Source organism: Passer montanus, unplaced genomic scaffold (genome assembly GCF_014805655.1).
Source record: "Passer montanus isolate IOZ18808 unplaced genomic scaffold, ASM1480565v1 scaffold43, whole genome shotgun sequence".
Classification (NCBI taxonomy): domain Eukaryota; kingdom Metazoa; phylum Chordata; class Aves; order Passeriformes; family Passeridae; genus Passer; species Passer montanus.
The window spans coordinates 91370-109690 of NW_024369151.1; the positions used below are offsets into that span (position 1 = coordinate 91370).

Sequence of the window (18321 nt, forward strand, 5' to 3'; positions counted from 1 at the left end):
ATGGGGGGAAAGAGGTAAGAAAGGAACATTTGCTTCTCACATTTGCTGGGTTCAGCCTTAAACCCCCAAATGATGGCAATCTGACATTTGTGAGGTATTTCTGCCTTTCCCTACTGATTGTGCTATAAATAGAGCCATGTTTAAGAAGTGTCTCTCATTGGAAAGCAAAGTTAAAGCTACATTGCAGCGAGTGCTCATTACCTACACACCAGCTGTGAGACTGACTCAGAACCATATTACTCAAATCAACTTGAAATAAGACAACCACCACCTGCAATTAAACTCCCTTCCCTCAATAAACTAAGCTGAAAAGCTTGGAAAAAATATACAGCATTGGAGACAAGAACACAATATTCTGTTTTCTGATGAAAAAAATAGATCCCACAATGTCAACTCCCTTTGGGAATCAGCCTCTGCTCAGTTCCATCTGCCCCTGTAAGCTGAAGAGTGGGCACTGCAGTTTCCAGGTGTACCACCAGTGACACCATCCTGCAGCTGTAGTGACAACATTCACAGGGACAGAGACAACAAGTGTGTCTTTTCTCACATACAAGAAACACAGACAAACACATATAAATCACAGTAACATCTTTATTGTTAAAAATGCTTAGATGTCCAGAAGTTTCTGGAGTAGTACAGGTCTTCCCTTTGTTTCAGGTACTTTTTTATATTTTATAATGTGTACAAAGACTGTTACATACAGGACAGATTTTTTTTTTGTTAAAGTTCTCTCAAAATTGGTTTTATGTTCCAGTTTAAAATGTGAAGTCATAAAAAAAACCAAAAAAAAAAAAACCAAGAGACAAGGCATTTAGCATTCTAATTTAAATTTAACTTCTTGAAAACCATGTCAGCAGCTCTGTTCTGTGTGCATGGAAACTGAAGCTTCAAAAGAGAAAGATTTTTAGAAAAGCAAAAGAAATATTTCTTTATAGCACAGCACAGTATAAAAGAAGCATGTGCTTGAACTTCTGAGCAATACTCAAAAATATACAACACAGTTTGTTCTCAGATATAAAACTTGACTGACAGGAATGAAATGTGTCATAGAAACACTGCAAAAAGACTACAGAATTGGGTGACAAGAACAAATACTTCATTTATACTAAAAATGTGAATTACTGGCTGCACATGCTAACTGAGGTAATCAGAACCAGTCATTAGCTGGTCTGCATGTGTGAAAGGATCATTATTCAAGTTCATGCAGAAACACTTTACAACAAAAAACTCTGATACTCACATTTAGATGCTTTCTTTGGAAAATTTGAGCATATTTACAAACTGTATTTACTCTCAAAGTCATTTTTATACTTCCCCATTCCCTTCTCTATTATTCTGAATAGAGCTTCACATCAGAAATTGCAGAAAGCCATGGAACTTAATTATGCTTAATGAAATAGCATAAGCAATTCCTCAGTAGAAGCTGATGCATGAAATAACATTTCAGATGAAATGTCTTCCTTCACTGCCTTCCCTAACAGCATGTTTAGGGGAAGAGTATGGAACATTTCTGATGCAAAGGCCAGCCACCAGAGTGCAGCTGACACATCCTCACCAAGGCTGAAACACACTGAGTCGGGTATGCTCAGTGCAGGTTCTGCATCAGAGGGGCATGAGCTTTCTGGGGCAGTGTCCAAAAAGTGAACATGAAGAATCCCTGGTGGGTCAAGGGTCAGAGCTACCCTGACACCCCTTGGCCAGGGCTGAGTTCACATGCTACATATGTTCTGACAATTAGTGTCCTTCATTAGCTGACACTTTACATTGTGGTTAGTAACATATCTAAAAGAAAGGCATCTATGCAATTACTTCCTAAGTGAAAGAGTGCTGGAAAATCACCTGGAAAAAAACTAGAAGCGGAGGCTGGTGTTTTACTGTGTATCCTGTTGATGCTGAGAGTCTTGTTTTGTTTTGTTTTGGTTAGACCTTAAATAGACCTGAGATTTGTTTCTTTTACTACTTTAAGGTACCTCAAGAGAGCCCTGTCTAAGGGATATAGTATATATTAAACAGGAAATGGAAAGGAAAACTGTTATAGTCAGGAATGGCAGAGGGTGGTGAAAATATTCTTTTTTTTAATTTAAAAAAAACCCAGTCATTACAACTGCAAGGAGCAATCTGTCTAAGCATGGCACCAGTGAGCCCAGATTCAAAACTAGTCTGTTCTATTTTGGACTCCAAGCCTCAAGCAATGCTTAGGCACAGCAACATCCCTACACACAGCAGATTCTGTATGATCTGCTTAGAGGACGCAATTGGGGAATTGGATCTTCTCATCAGCACATGATTAGGGAAAAAACTGACCACTGAGAGAAAGCCTCAGTATCCAAAGTCCTTCCATACTTTTCAGGATGGGACTTCAATCTGAATGTAACTGTGCACATGATTTAGAAACAAAACCAAACCAAAAAAACAACCACACCAACACAAACAAGACACCTAACAAGGCACTGAAGAAATTGAATCTTCTTGAAGGCAAAGCTGATTTATCAGGCCTTGACTGGCTCTTTTCTGTATTCATATGCAACAGTAAATAAGAAATGTAGGATCTGTTTAGCACCCAAAAAGTGTTAATCAACAAAAGCAATTTTTTATAATGCACTTCATAGCTGACATTTTAGTACTGTCAGTTCTTATAATGGATCTGACAAACGTGGATCTGATTTGAGAAAAAAAGGCTTCCCACTTCAAGAATTTTCCAGCATTTCCACTTTGTTTTCATCGAGTACAAAGGGAGAAGGGAACTCTTTGTTCTTCATGTACACCTCCAGACCCTGAGAAGGTGTGACAACAGTATTGTTAGGCTGTAAATGCACTATTTTAAGTCTTCAAGTGACTGACAGAGGGACAAGGCAAGAGTAACAGTTTCCCCAGTGACAGAAGGTGTTTCTGGGGTTCAAGAAGCAGAAGTGCTAAGGAACCATAAAACCTGATGTCAGAAACAAGCTTCTTGGAAGGGCAGCATGGGAAGATGTGTCCTTAACTGACATTAGAATAATCCTGGCAAAGAAAAGTCAAATTCCCTTGTTTTCATTTTGACAACCTATTGATTGCAATGAGTTTGCCACCTGCACGTGTTGAGGAATACACCTACTGCAGGTAGCTGGCTTGCAAGTTAACATGTGAAAACCTAGCGAACAGTGCCCACACATTCTCTTGCAATCTACTATTTCTCACCCTGTCCATCCAATAGGGAAGCTCCTATTCTCATTATTAAATGAAAGCAGGTTTCTCAGAGGGACAAACTTGAGAAAAGCCTTCCCTAAAGCCAACACACATATTTCTCAGTCAGGATTCACTTACTGTGGGGTACGAGCACAAATAAGCACAGAACCCATGGTTTTCCTGATTTGCATATTCTGCACTTCTTATTAAGATCTCAAAGTGCTTGCGAATCTTAATGAAACTGCAGCCTTGTTGCAAATCTCGTTTTACAGATGGCAAAACTGAGAGTGAACAAACTGAAGAGTACATCATAATGGAACCACGTTATGATAACACAAAGCCCAAGTCCCTCTTTCCTTGATCTTACCATTTCTCATCAAGCCCAGGCTAAAGAAACCACCTGTGTTTGGAAGGAAGTCAGATGCATACCTGCACACTCTTAAAAATGCCTCCATAGATAAGTTATTCTCACCTCTCCAAAGTAAGACACTAATGGAGAAATCTCACACACAGCCGGAGGATCTTCAGTTCCTGAGAGACTAAGGAAGAGAACACAGGATTAACTTCCTGCCATGGTTAAAAAACAGTGCATCTTCTTCAAAAGATTATCCAGAATAGGATATCCAGAAGGATAAGACATTTGTTAAAGTCACATGCACCAGACATTATGTGAAAACAAAGTGTGAAAATAAAAATGAATTAACGGGTCCCAAATGTTACTCAGCAAAACCCAAACACCCCTTTTATAGAGATGCTTTTCAAGTCAAATGAACAGCTTGTGGGTCTACTGAACTATGAGTTGATGAAGTAATGGCCCCATGGAGTAAAAGCAGCTTTCCATTACACATGATGCAGGAAGGTATCCAAACTGGTAATCACTCTAACAACCCATCCTTAAGACCACCTGAGAATCCTGTTGGGGACACAGTCAAAAAAGCTGTCAGGGCCTACAAATTAAAATTCCTTGCATTGTTAAATCCAGTGTGATGGAAAAGGCTGCCCCTGTCTAACAAGGTGCTATAGGAAGGGCTAACTCCTTACACCAAGAGCAGGGATCTGCCAGAGAGAATGCCCAGAGCCCAGAGCGCTAACTATCTGGAGCATCCACAGTCATAAGAGGAGCAGAAAGTGTAATAGACATCAACCTGCATATCCAGAGAGGCCCAGCTGAACAAAAATCACACTGAGCCACCCTGTGACTACACCAATGCCCAGTTTTGAGTAGTCCAGCATGTGCCATTGGCCAGCTGGCATGGCTGAGCACTTCCGTGAGAGAAGCTGCAGAGAAGGTCACAGATTTATACCTGAGTTTTTCTGGTATCCTGCAACCATTTTCATCCACAAATGTGGCTCCAGCCTTGAGAGCCCAACGGTAATGCTGGGCCAGGAGGGCTTGCCGAGCAGTGGTAGGAGTATCTTTGTCAGCTGTGTCTGCATTTTTTAGTGGTGAGAATTCCTCTTCTCTCAGAACTTCAAATGCCACAAAATTCCTACCAGCAAAGGGAAGAAAACAGTGAGCATGAAAACCAGAGCTAGTCATCAGCCCCGCTAATGCAACAACAACATTCACGGGGAAAAGCTCATATATATTTTTGGGAGAAGCATGTATGCAGCCTGAGGCAGCGAAGCCAAGGTAAGCCCACTGCCCTTCTGAAGAGCCAAGGAGTACCAGGGCTGTAGAATGGAAACACACAAGAAGCCTTATCTCTTTGGGAACTTAACAGTAGCCTCCCTACCTACCGGAGCTGTGCTCAGGAGAGAGAAAAAGCAACAGTTCAGCAGAGATGCCATAGAAACTTTTTTAGGCAGTGGGAGGTTCTTGGACAAGACAGCTCAGAACACAGCAGGACAGAGAGCACAGCACTGTCCAGAGCTTGGGCACAGCACGAGCAGTGCACTCACTGCAGAGCACCCCACCATGCCCCAAGAAATGCCCCCTGCTTGGGAGTCTGTAGGTAAGGACCAACTAAGGACACCAGCTCCCAGGGACAAAAAAGCAACAAGGGAGGCCTCACAGGTGATTGTGAAGTACAGCTGTTTACCAGAAATGGGAATGCAAATTTAAAAGCCCCACCGCAACATATGTGCATTTCTGCACTTCATGCGTGAAGCACAGAGGCCAAGGTGGTTTTTGAGCTGTTAAAAAAACACAAGGAACCACTGCTTGCAAAGGAGTTCTTTCACGGCTTAGAATTCAGCAGTGTTCCCATCACTGGGATTTTGGTTTTGTCTTTAGTTTGATACTACTTTATTTAATACATGTCAGGAAACAGAGACTGGTTCAAACCTTGAGCTCTCTATTCTAAAGGAAATAATATAAAAAGAGAAATAGTATCCCCAAACAAAGATAATTCAGTTTGTCTGAGGTCTCTCTGGCATTTATTAAAGCCTAAAACAGAATCTTCACTGCTGAATTTGAGATCTTGGAAAAATAGATTTTATAACAACACTTATACTTAACTGCTAAAATCCTATATTCCCTAGACACAAGTACCCCTGACTATGTATGTCACAGCGCTCCCAGCTATGTTGCAGAATTTGGAAAGCGAACGCTGACAGTTCCACTTGGCCCTACAGTGCTTAAGTGAACAGTTTTCCAAGCACAAAGGGTACAAGCTGAGCCCTGCCTTAACAGCACCCAAAAATGTAACCAGAGCTGCAGTTGTCATGGAAGCCACAATGCTGACAGACCCAATTTTTGCAAGTCTGAATACTCCAATATGGGCTTCATTAGCTTTGCACTCAATTTCCTTTTATTTTTCCCAGGCTGGCAGAGGCCAGGCCAGCCAACACATCCTCAGGAGGATGACCAGTCTGGGAGCAGGGTTGGCACAAGCACTGAGTGCCTTGTGAGTTCCCCTTAGAGCCTGTGGTGTTACAGTTGGATTGGAGCTGGGTGTAGATCCAACAACATTCCTAACAAGCCACTCACAAAGCATGTGCTCCCTGGGATGGCTTGTTTCAATCTACAGTCATTCAAACAAACACTGAGAAGGGGAGGAGAAAAGTAAAATTATGTCTGTCACTAACTTAGAGAACTGGAACACATCAAACACAAACTTCTCCAGCTTTATCCCGTTCGGTTTTAGTGGTTTTACCAGATTTCCCTCCTTGTCAATGTAGGGCACCTTCTTTATGGCTACATGATGCTTCAGCTGTGACTCCCATTTCCTGCAAAAGGAGAAGAAACAAACCACTTTATTTACTTCAAGCCCACTTAGAAAAAAAGCAATACACTTGAGGGAAGCAAATGGCTCATTACTGCTCTGGGTCAACTCTCAACTGTTTGTGGGTGTTGCTCCCTCGCAAGTGAACCAAGTCACATCCAGGAAACACTTCCCCAAGCAGAGTAGCCTGGCCATGGGCTCTCTCTGTACCACTGGGACATGACAGTCAGAGGACAGGGAGAAGTATGCATCAAGCTGAAATTGCAGGCAGAGGTTACAAAAAAAAAAAAAGAGGCAACCCAAATTGTTACCTGATTGGGGTGAAAATGGAGCAGATCCCTCACCCAAGGTTGGTTCAAGCTCTTCAGTAAGGTTGTACAGCTGCTCACTGAATGCCCAGCATCACATCCCCATTCCCCAACACCAAGGTGCAGAGTCCACCCGCAACTTCACCCTCTCCCACAAACTCTGTTGTCCCAAGTGTGGGCAGGGCTGACACGCCCCCAAGAAATCCATGGTATGAGGCTGCATCACTGACCACACTGCAGCCTGCACAGCTGCTCACCCTTGAAGGCCCAGGAAGATCGTGCACTGGTGTATCTCAATTGATTTAGTTACAGTGAACCTGGGAACCTCTTCCTTGTGTAGGGCCTGGAGAGGATGCTGGGGCTGTCAGAAAAGGGACTCAGGTGTTTGGAACTGTTTGGAAGAGAGAGGAGGTGAAAGGCAACGCAGGGGATAACCATAACTGAAATTCTAGAGTGCAAAACAGGAACACCCAGTCTTGGAGGTATTTCTGGGCTGCACAGCTACCTAGAAGGTCTGCTGGGACTTACTGGGCCACTACTTCCAGGAACTCAACAGTGAAGAAGTGGTTACAGATGTTGCCAGCACTGAACACCAGTCCCCCCTCAGGGCGCTGCTGCTGTGCAGTCTCCGGGCTGATCTCGCTGTACTCCACCACCTGGTACACCCCATCCACACAGCACACCACCCCAACAGGCTCCGTGGGGTAGGCCTTCTCCACTACCTGCAGCCACAGGACACAGATTTATGACAAAGAGGAAGAAAATCCCAGGACAATTCCAACTCCCAAGTACAAACAATCCCACCTGACTGTTGTCTGCTGATCCTCCAGCACCTCAGGGCTGTGTAAGGGGCACAAAGCAGTCTGGAGGAACATTTTGCCCAACAATTCAACATAAACCCCAGTACTCAACCAGTTAATTTGACAGTTTCTCAGAAGAGAGGTAAAAACAATCTGCATAGTGGGAGGCACTTTTCTTATCAATGACTAGGATCTGGCATTAAAAGAAAGCTGTTTGCAGCTATTCAACTGCCTTCAACTTCCCATTTGCCTGAACAGAACCAATGACTCAGGTAACATAAATTTCTCTTCAGACACATGCTGCTTTAGGTTAACAAAATCCAGGCTGTTAAGGCTTTCCCCATCTTCCACAGCAGAAAGTAAGAAATGCCTCCATTAGACTTAAAGGCACATTTATAAAACACAACCCAGTCCAATATGGCTTCTAGACAGGCCAAGTGCCTTTGTAGCAAGGACTGGGCACAGGTGCAAAGCAATTCCAGTGTGCACTTTCCTGCACAGCTATACTCCCTGCTCTAACTGAAGTTTATTTTCCACAGTACTCTGGGAAGAATATAGGACACCCATAGGTAGGAATGTGAAATGCAGTGCAGGCAGCAAGGAACTCTAAACCTGCTCAATGTGAACTGCTGATGGGCAAAGGGTTGAACACCACAGGTCATGTAAGCTCCCTGCAACCAGCAGCTTCCAAGTGTCATCAGACCCCAACTCCCTATGGGAAACCAGCCAAGTGCTTCACCTTTGCACCGCAGTCTGCCCCTTTGGAAATACAGAAACCTATGAAGACTGGATCTGCCATTTTCACGAGGATATTGTCCACACAATATACATGGACATACTGGATTCCACGCTGCTTCATATCATCCAGGATCTTATTATCCATCAAAGCACGGTATAAGCCACCATTGCCATCTATAATGCAAGAGAAAAGAGAAAGTCTTGGCTCATTTGTGACTTTGGGGTGGATTTTTTCTAGCTGACAGAGCAAAAGCAGGAAATACTGAACAAACTTTCTTGAATGGAAGAGTATGGAATGCTTTCTAGCCAAGAACCAGTGGTACCAGATTTTATTTCCAGTTCTGCCACACAGTTCAGGGAAGCATGTTCTTCTTTTCACTCCAGTTCTCTCACTTGAAGAGTAGGACCACGGGGACCAGCCTCACTGAGCAGCATTATGAGACTTTATGAAGGTTAGAAAGACCCTCAGAGGGACAATACTAAAGGGCAAATCTATGCAAAGGGTGGGAAAAGTCTTTTACACTTCTCCAGTACAGGGCAAAACCATATATATTATCTTTTATGGAGAAAGACTAAAATAAATCTTATTCTCTGTTTATCTTCCCCCCCGCCCCCAACTTCTCAATGCCTTTTCAAAGGCTTCAACTGCAGCTGTACAAAAGTCACCTGCATGTTTATCACAGATCACCCATTTACAGTTCCTCCTGGGATGCCCCTGTCAGCTTGGGAGAACCACTCTGCAGCTGCAACACAGTCCCAACTGGGCTGCCCTCACCAAGTCTCTTACTATGTCTAGGTTAAAAGAACATTACAAGGTGAGACATTGCTGTCGTTTTGAAAAGAGTTCATCTTCTTGCTGCTTTTTTACCCATTTTCAGCTGTCAGCCTTGAGCTCCTGACCTTCACCACAGGAGGCAGTGCTCCAGAGACCTCATAGAGAGCTAATGCACCTTTCTCCTACCCCGCAGCCACAGCACTTCTAATCCTGCCAACACTCCCAGACTTGGATAAAAAACATGTGCTGTGGTCAAATGTCCAGCCAGAACTAAACAGATGTATGCGCCTGATTACCAGCCTGAAACATTAGAGAAGCTTTCCACATTAACTGGAAGCATTAACCCTGACCCCCATAGCCTGCTCTATGTGCCTGGCAGGCTGATGGCCCACAGCAACTACCAACACATATCACAATACTGCAGTATGGAAGAGCAAACAGCAGGTACCTGGAGCCATGGCAATTTTCCCCTTCTCCTCCAAGATGGCCTTCCCATCAAAGGTGACAGCAGGCAGCATCCTCTGTTCAAACATGACAACGTTGCATCTGTCCAAGTTGAAGTAGTTATGTTGTACAAAAAACTCTTCTGTTGGCCCCAGTGTGAACTCACTTGTCATGATGTACCTGGGCAGGAATGAGAAAGAACAACACAAGTGAAAGGCAAAACTACAGACTGAAAAGAGAGGAATCCCAGCAGTGTGAAATAAGAGACATGGCAGCATCCTGTGGTGAGCAATTGCACACGAGAGCTCTCCTCCAGAACTCGTCCTGTGGTAAGGCTGCATGGGGTCCTACGACCGTATCAGGGCATGATCCTACCCTGGCCTAGCTCCAGCCAGGACAGAAGAGCCTTGCCCTAAATGTGAACAACATCTGCATACCTGGATGAGCTGGAAAACAAGACATGGGGCAGAAAACAGCCTCATCCACTCTAGATTCAAACTGATGTTAAATGTCTATAGAAACCCTGGCCAGTTCACTCTGCCAGCACCTCTTCAGTGCCAAGGCAAACAGCAGTATTTCCATATGTTGGCTGCATGGTTTGTTTTTGTCATAAGTTTTTCTATTTCCTCCTTTCCTTTCAGCTCCACATTGCTTCTGTCTCTTCCTCCACCGCTGTCTAAAAGCCAACTTCATCATCTACCTGTCAAACTCTTCAACAACTATCAGCGTAGGGATACAGGGTCCTCTGTCAGCATGAGGAAAAAGAGCCTGAACCTCAATTCCCATCCCCAATTTTCATCTCTGTAGCACACCATAGCCTGGGCCCAGATATACTGGAACAGCAAAATGCTTCAACTGCCTCCTTGCTCCCAGAAGGGGAACTGGAAACAGATGTGGCATCTTGCAAATAATCCATCCTGGCTTCCAGCAGCACCAGGAATGATGCATTTGTAATTCAGGTCCTGTATACAAGGCTTCAGGAAGAAGCACAATATGGACTCATGTTCCATGAGGAAACAATGTATGAATCAAATCTGACCTCCAATTTGTAAAACAACGTGGCTCCCTGAAGCCCTCAGACACCCGCTCTTTCACTGCCAAAACCCTGCCTCAGACCAGACACTGATTCCAAAAGGGTATTTCTACATAGTCCTCATGATCTAACAGAACATTTAGCAGACAACATTTCCAGACACATCTGCAGTGCCATTCTCTCACCCACCACACCCCATAGGGAATTTACATTTTGCACTCTGCCCAGAGCTCATCTCTTTTGAAAGCCAGGAGCAGCCAGCAGAATGGGCAACTGTAAACAGTGACAGCAGGAGGTGGCCTGAACACAAAGCAAGAGGTTTTTTGCATAGATTATGGACAAGGGCAGGAAGAAGGGCTTGGAAGGCAAGCTCTAGGTTGTCCTCCATGCAGGAACCTGAGAAAGCAGAAATGGATGAAATTTCTTGTAAAGCATCTGCAACAATCACTGAAAAGTGCTGTTTACAGAGTTGTCAGTAGCTGCTTGCAAAGGCAGCAAGGTATAGCACTTGTGGTACAGTGTTATGGTCAGTGATACAAAGGCAGTACTCAATCCCTCAGGTCTGCAGACATAGACCTGCCACCTCTCATCCCTCTGCACCCTCCTCCAGCTTCTGCCATCACAAATCCTGCCAACAAAAGGCTCCTCTCAACCTGTCTCTGTACAGCACCCAGCTCAGTGCTTCTTGAAGACAGCATGGGCAAGACTGGAATGCAAAGAGCCCTGGACAGCAGGTCTGGCTTTAGGTCACCTACCACGGAATGACACACTTGCAGTGGTGTCTCTTGCCAGCAAGCTGCTCCACTTTGCGGATTCTTTCTGCTTGGATCTGATACAAGTTCTTGCCACTGGGCAACCCCACGTTGTACATGCCCTTGGGATAGCTGACTCCCAGACGGGTTCCTTGTCCTCCAGCCAGGAGTAGCACTGCCACCTTGTTCTGTGAAATCTGATGTAAACCTGTAAGAAAAGAAGCCCAAAGGAATATAAGAACTTCCAAAGCAATCAACATCCTATGTTCTTCTCCTGAGCGTTTCTGCAGAGCTCAGGCAACAGCCAGAAGCTGCCAGTTCAATGCTGGCAGCTCAGAGAGAAATATGCCACTGTACATGCAGGAGAAAATTCCTTTCAACTACTGGATGGAATAGTTTCTTCAAGTAAAGCAACAACTGGTGCAAAAACAGACAATAGTCATCAGCTGCAGCTCAGGAGATTCAAATTAGGATACGAAATCTTTATTAGGGAGGTAGTGCAGCACTAGAAAAGACATCCAGAGAGGAAGGAATGTCCCCTAAGGTTTTCAAGGCTTACTTTAGTAAAGCTGTAGCTGACCTGGCCTGAGGCTGTTTACAGTTTTGTTCCAAATGTGGGTTGGACTAGAGACCTCCAGAGGTCCCTTATCATTTCTATATCCCAAAGAAGCCAAGTCTCATCATCATGAGTAAAGCAGGAAGATTTCTGGAATCTGCCTTAATCAATTATCTTTACCTGTACTCCAGCTTCAACAGAAGCTGAACACAGCTGCAGTCAGGGCTAGCAATACAGCCAAGCCTGCAGGAGCTACAACTTCCACAATCTAATCGAAACCAGTGTCAGTGCTCCTGACAAATCAGGGAAGTCCAGAACCTGGGAAAGAAGCAGAGCACATAATAAACACTTGGATCACTCTCAGACTCTGGTACCTGCCTTCTCCAAAGTCAGCATCACAATAATGACTGACAACTGTGAGAAAGATTTTTCATTAGGGAACACTTTGAGTTTCTCTGGGGATGCAAGGAACATTAGGCTTGCCATGTCAGAAGCCACAGCTCTGCTGCAAGTAGCTATCACTAGCTACGAGGGCCTTCTGCCATCACACAGCACTAAACTGCCACTGCTCCTGCAGCCAAGGACAGCCTGTGGAGCACCCCAGCCTTCAGCAACCACCTCACATTAACCACAGCTGAGGTTAAAATATTCCTGATTTGGACTGAAACATATGGGGACCAAAGAAATTTAATTAGAAAAAAACAGGACTGGGTTTATGCTGATCTTAAAACGATTGGGTGTTTAAATGAATAATAGAGCAAAAATACCAACTGCTGTTTTAACAACCTAGCTCAATTTTAATTCTGTCCAAAACTGCATCTTCCAGCAATTTTCTCAGCAAAGACTTAAGTTGTCCATGACATTCCAGTGACACCATTCCCCTTCCCATGCTTACAAGTTTCAGTCTTACTACAGCAGTAACACAAGACTTTCTCCCTAAACACACAGCTTCCAAAAAGACTAGTGATGTCCTGGCACAGAGGAGGCCAGTTCCACAGCCACGGTTCTGCTGTACAGTAGCCTCTGGGGTCACAGGGCCAAGGAGTGAGAGCTGGAAGCCACCTCTGGAGATCTTCAATCCTCCAAGTGGGATTAGGAGAGCTTCCTAAGAAGAAACCTGTGTGTGGAGATCTTGGGATTTCTAAGTTTCAGGAGGTCCTTGGACAGCAGGGGAAGCTTGAGTAGGTTTAAATTGGTAATGTAAAACACATGGAGGATCTGGGTGAGCTGCATGGTGATGCAAGTAAGACATACAGCATTTCACAACAAACCAGAAGCAATAAATGACTCCTTTGTGCCTCCACTGAGCTCAAAGTGACGCTCAAAGTACAGAGCAGAGGGTCTCAGCTACTACTTACAACAAATACTTGCCCCAGTCCCATCACATTCTTTTCCTGCATGCTCAGCTGTTTGCCAGTGCAGGGCATCACTGCAGGAGAAGGGAAAGAGCTGAATGGAGAGGCACCAGAGCATGGCTCCAAACCTTCTCACGCCCTGGCTTGGGTGGTGGCTGTTTCCCCCTACTGGGATCCAGCACAGAAAGAATTTATGGAGCGGAAAAAAACTCCTAAAAAAGTTGCCCTGTGGGACACTTCCAAACTGTTCTGCCTCATCCCTGGAAATGCTCAACACCTGGTTGGACAAGGCCCTGAGCAACTTCATATAGTGGATGGCATTCACACCCATGGCAGGAGAGTTAGAATAAGATAATCTTGTCCTTAGCATCCCTTCCAACCCAAACCATTCGGTGGTTCTGTGAAACAGGAAATTAAAACATTTTTTAAGAATTCTTTTTCTTTAAAATAATCTACAACTGAAACTTGAGCTAAAGTACTTCACAGCAATTTAAACCAAAGCTGCTTGAGGTCTGAGCTCAGCATTTGCTGCTCTCAGTTGCTGTAGCATGGGGGATGCTGCTTTGGAATGCAATTGAGATTCACCTACCAGTGGAACAAGTCAGGCACTTGTCCTGCTAGATTTCCCCCCTGCACTGCCAGCCTCAAACCAACACACACACACATTCTGATGCAACAGACCATATCCCACAGATCCCAAATGAGGCATTTCTGCAGAGCAACAGATTGTGACCAAGAGCACCATTTACATTTACTCTGAAGTCAACACTGTCTTGGGAAAGTCAAGGAGGTCCCTACTCTGCTCCACAGCATCAAGGAGCTACAATTCTCAGGCGCAGCTGGCATCACCGCACTGAAATGCAGATGCCCCACAGGACAGTGCTCCAAAGTTTTCTGCACAGTGACAAGGGGATGGGATCTGCCCAAGGAGGAGTTGCCATCTCACACCCATCTCCTGGAGGGGCCACTCACTGTAGGGTCTGAAACCTCAACCTCAGTGGGATAAACTCAAGCCCAAAGCAATATCACTGATAACATCAGTGATGTGACTTTTTTTACAATCCAGCAGACTGACAGGGCCATATTCCAGGAGGGCTCACCATGATGAATAAAAACAACCCAGACAGGGGAGTGCATCTCATCATTTATGGCATTCTCAGTATTTATGATACAACCCTACCACCCAGACAGTTTTTCCAAGTTCTGATCTTAGGTCACCATGAAAATAAATAAAACCAAAAATTTGAGTAAGTAGCTCTGCTCTGACTTCCCAACTGTAAAATCACCAACATTCACAACTAAAGTTCATAAGAACTGACTCATATGCTGCAATGGAAAGATCTATCCCCTTTAAAACATCCACCTTATTTTCTGCAGCATATGAAACACAAACAGCTCAACTAAAGAAAAAATGTGTTGACTGCTTAGATACCCACCAATGCTGCAGTTAGTCCTACTCTGCATAAAAAATAAAAATAAAAAAAATTTTTAAAAATAGATTTTGTAGGAGGAACAGACTGGTCTTGCAAGAACAGACTGAATTTTCTTACTGAACAGGCACATCAGTCCCATTACAACAGCAGTCAGTAAGAAAAAAAGACTCCAAACTTTTCAATTCTGCAGAGCAGTCAGATAACCAGAATGGCTCATCAAACTCTCTGATGAGATGGGATACACCTCAGCCCATGGCCATGACTTAGATTTCATTAATAAAACACTGACAGAATGGAAAAGTGTGTCTATGTTTGATTTATACCATCATTCCTAGGGCTGCCGGGAAAACGTGATTGTTAAATGTCAATGTTTAAGATTTGAAAGCAAATCTGACAGGCAGTTTTGTTGTCTGAGACACAATAACAATAGTATTAGTTTTTTAACTATTAAAAATACCTCAGGTTTTCCCAAAGCAAGTTTTCAGTTGTCTGGTTCTTATCCATAATTTTTTATCATAGAAAAAGGGGGAGGGGGAAGGAAGAGGTATCATTTCAGCTGTTCAGGCTTTGGAGGATGCAATGCAGGTGGCAGCTGTGGGGAGCTCAGACACTCACAGAGCACAGAGCATCTCAGCTCAGTGTGATGATGACCCCACAGCCACAGGCATGCAGTACCAGCCATGCAGTCTCAGGGACACTTGACAGCAGGTTGGGATGGCTCATCTGCTCCCAGCCTGCTCAACACACCGCAAACTAAGGCCTTTCAGAGCTTCATCCCCTCAGAGACCCAAGATCTTGCAAAGCCTGTGCCCATGGTGCTGGTTCCACTGGGAAATGCCATGCAGGAATGCTGCCACATCTGCAGGGACACACAGTAATGCCCAGGTTCAGCGGAACAAAGTCTCTGGTCCTAATTGCCCTGTTCCAGGAAATAAAATCCCTCTTCAGCCTTAAACCGGGTCATAAAAACAAATCAAATGAAACAGAACATTGGTGTGTACGCCTTCTGGTAAAAATTCAGGCTGCCTGCAGGCTGAGGTGGCCTGGAGCCATCAGACTTTAGGGCCAGATGATTTGGGCACAGGAGCAGGATCCCAAACATATTAGACCTTGGCTGCTGCAGGCAGTGCTGGCAACCACACAGGTGGCCTGGCCTTCCTTTCCTTTCCATGCTGCAGCCAGTGGCACAAGGCAGACACACCTGCTCCTCACTTCCCTAACTGGCTGGGGGACAAGTGACCCAGTTTGATAAAGCTGTTAATTTAACTGTGGGGCCTGACCCAGCCCCATCTGCCCCTAGGACTCAAAGGGTCCTTTCCTCCTCACTGTGACACTCTCAAATAGCCATGCCAAGATGGACTGGGGGGTGTGGGTGGATGAGAAGCTCAACATGCCCTGATCGAGCACACTGGCACCCAGAAAGTCCCTGTGCCCTGGGCTGATACCACGAGGGGCAGTGAGCGAAAAGGGGGAATTCTCTGCCCTGCTCAGGTGAGACCACACCTGCAGTGCTGCCTTCAGCTCTGAGGCTGTCAGCATGAGGACACAGAGTTGTTGGAGTGAATCCAGAGGAGGCCATGGAGCTGCTCCAGGGCTGGAGCCCCTCTGCTCTGGAGCCAGGCTGGGAGAGCTGGGGGCATTCACCTGGAGTCAAGAAAGATCCAGGAAGACCTCAGAGCCCTTTCCAAGGCCTAAAGGGGCTCCAGGAGAGCAACAGAGGGGCTTGGAACAAGAAATGGAGGGACAGGACACAGGGAATGGCTTCCCACTGCCAGAGGGCAGGGATGGATGGGATATTGGGAAGATACTGCTCCCTGTGGGAGCGGGCAGGCTCTGGCACAGGTTATCCAGAGAAACTGTGGCTGCCCCTGGATCCCTACAAGTTTCCAAGGCCAGGTTGGACAAGGCTTGGAGCAGCCTGGGATAGTGGAAGGTGACCCTGCCCATGGCAGGGGGTGGACTGAGATGGTCTTTAAGGTGCCTTCCAAGCTAAACCATTCTGGGATTCTATGATTCACTGTGCCAGCTTATGTTCCCTCCATCACCACTCAGCCCCATGAGTGGAATCTGACAGCAAAAAGGCTCCTCTGCCCTGTGACCCTGATGCTTCTATTTCTCTTTCTGCTTGGAAAACTTGACTCCCCTGCCCACACATCCTCAACTCTTTGCTGGCAACGTTGGGCCAAGGCTGTGCAGCCAGTTGTCAAAATTTAGGCAAGTATCTCTACAACCCAGGTGGGTCTTCCTGGCTTTTTAAAAATTAAGATTATTTTCTAACAGTGCTGTTATGTTTTATAAAGAATTATGCAAGACATATACAAGCCCTTATAAATAAATAAGAGTGTGCACTTAGGAAAAAAGCACAGGACATCCATGGAAGATTTACATGCTGTGGGGAAGAGCACATCCAGCCACCATCTCCCCCATTACACCTAGCTTTCACACACCCGCAGCTACCCTGCTCCAAAATCCATGGATCATGGACTTTCCTGGGCTTCTCCCAGATCACATCAGCCTCCTGCTGCACATGACACAGCAAGGATGGAGATCAGCACCTGAGACTGGCCTTTGCACCTGTTGGTGGGCTGGGAGCTCATCCTCCAGGCAGCTACCCAGCTCAGCAGCAATGAAATCCCCCACCCTCCCACGGGACTCATAGTCATAGAACGATTTGGGTTGCAAGGGACCTTAAAGCCCATCTCATTCCACTCCCTGCCACGGGCAGGAACACCTTCCACTACCCCAGGTTGCTCCAAGCCCTGTCCAACCTGGCCTGAACACTTCCAGGGATCCAGGGGCAGCCACACCTTCTCTGGGCAACCTGTGCCAAGGTCTCACCACTCTCACAGGGAACAATTCCTTCCTAGTTTCTAATCTAACCCTGCCCTCTGTCAGTGTGAAGCCATTCCCCCTGGTTCTGTCACTCCAAGTCCTTGTCCAAAGTTCCTCTCAAGCTCTCTTGGAGCCCCTTTAAATCCTGTAGTATTACATTTTTTTCATGACAGATACTGTAAATAATTTTGACAGAATACTCCCATGCCCTCTAAACAGCATTGTGTCATGTCCACTTGCTTTTTAAACACTTCCAGGGATTGTGACTCCACAACTGCCCTGGGCAGCCTGTGCCAATGCCTGGCCTCCCTTTCAGTGAAGAAACTGCCCTCAATATTCAACCTGAATCTCCTTTGACACAACTTGAGGCTCTTTCCTTTTATCCTGTCGCTTGTTCTGTGGGAGGAGAGACTGAGCCTCAGCTGGCTATCACTAGCGGTCACGGAGTCGTAGAGATCTTCTGATCCGGCCCGGCACGGCCGCGGGGCCTCGGCCGCTGCATTTCATAACGCAGAGTGAAAACTCGGTGTCCCAACCGAAGTTCCCTGGGCCGAGGACAGCGGCTGCGCCGCTAAGGGCCGGGGTGTAGCCGTGACCCTGCTCTCTTCCTCCTTGCCCGACCCGCCGTCCCGGCGGCTCCCACCCGCGGTGCCGGGGGTGGAGCGGCCAGCGCCCCGCGGAGCCACCGCAAGAGGCGGCCCCTGCCCCGGGGCCCCGCGGGGGCAGCCCCTGTCCTGCACCGCCCGGGGCTCGGCGGAACGCGGCTGGTCGCGAACGCCCGCGCCGGACCCCGGCAGCCCCAGAAGGGAAGGGACAGGCGGCCTCGCGCCCCTCTCACCTTCCGCCTCCCAACGCTGCAGCGCGGCGGGGCCGCTGCGGCGGGCGCTGCCCAGCAGCTCGGGGGGGAGCGGCTCCATCCGGCCGTCCAGGCGCTCGTGCGGGCCGCGCTGGCGGGCCCCGGCC

General features: G+C 46.3%; 1 protein-coding gene across 1 annotated transcript in view; it reads right to left on the reverse strand.

Moving 5' to 3' along the window:
• Positions 1-571: 571 nt before the first annotated feature.
• Positions 572-18321, reverse strand: part of UAP1L1 (UDP-N-acetylglucosamine pyrophosphorylase 1 like 1) — an 18264-nt gene continuing 514 nt past the window's right edge. The window contains exons 2-10 of the mRNA XM_039719808.1: positions 18197-18321; positions 11186-11390; positions 9402-9577; positions 8180-8352; positions 7169-7362; positions 6196-6336; positions 4470-4655; positions 3638-3704; positions 572-2774 (exon numbers count right to left, since the gene is read on the reverse strand). Coding sequence (XP_039575742.1) covers positions 2688-2774; positions 3638-3704; positions 4470-4655; positions 6196-6336; positions 7169-7362; positions 8180-8352; positions 9402-9577; positions 11186-11390; positions 18197-18321 — 1354 coding nt within the window. The 3' untranslated portion in view covers positions 572-2687. The remainder of the gene's footprint in view (positions 2775-3637; positions 3705-4469; positions 4656-6195; positions 6337-7168; positions 7363-8179; positions 8353-9401; positions 9578-11185; positions 11391-18196) is intronic.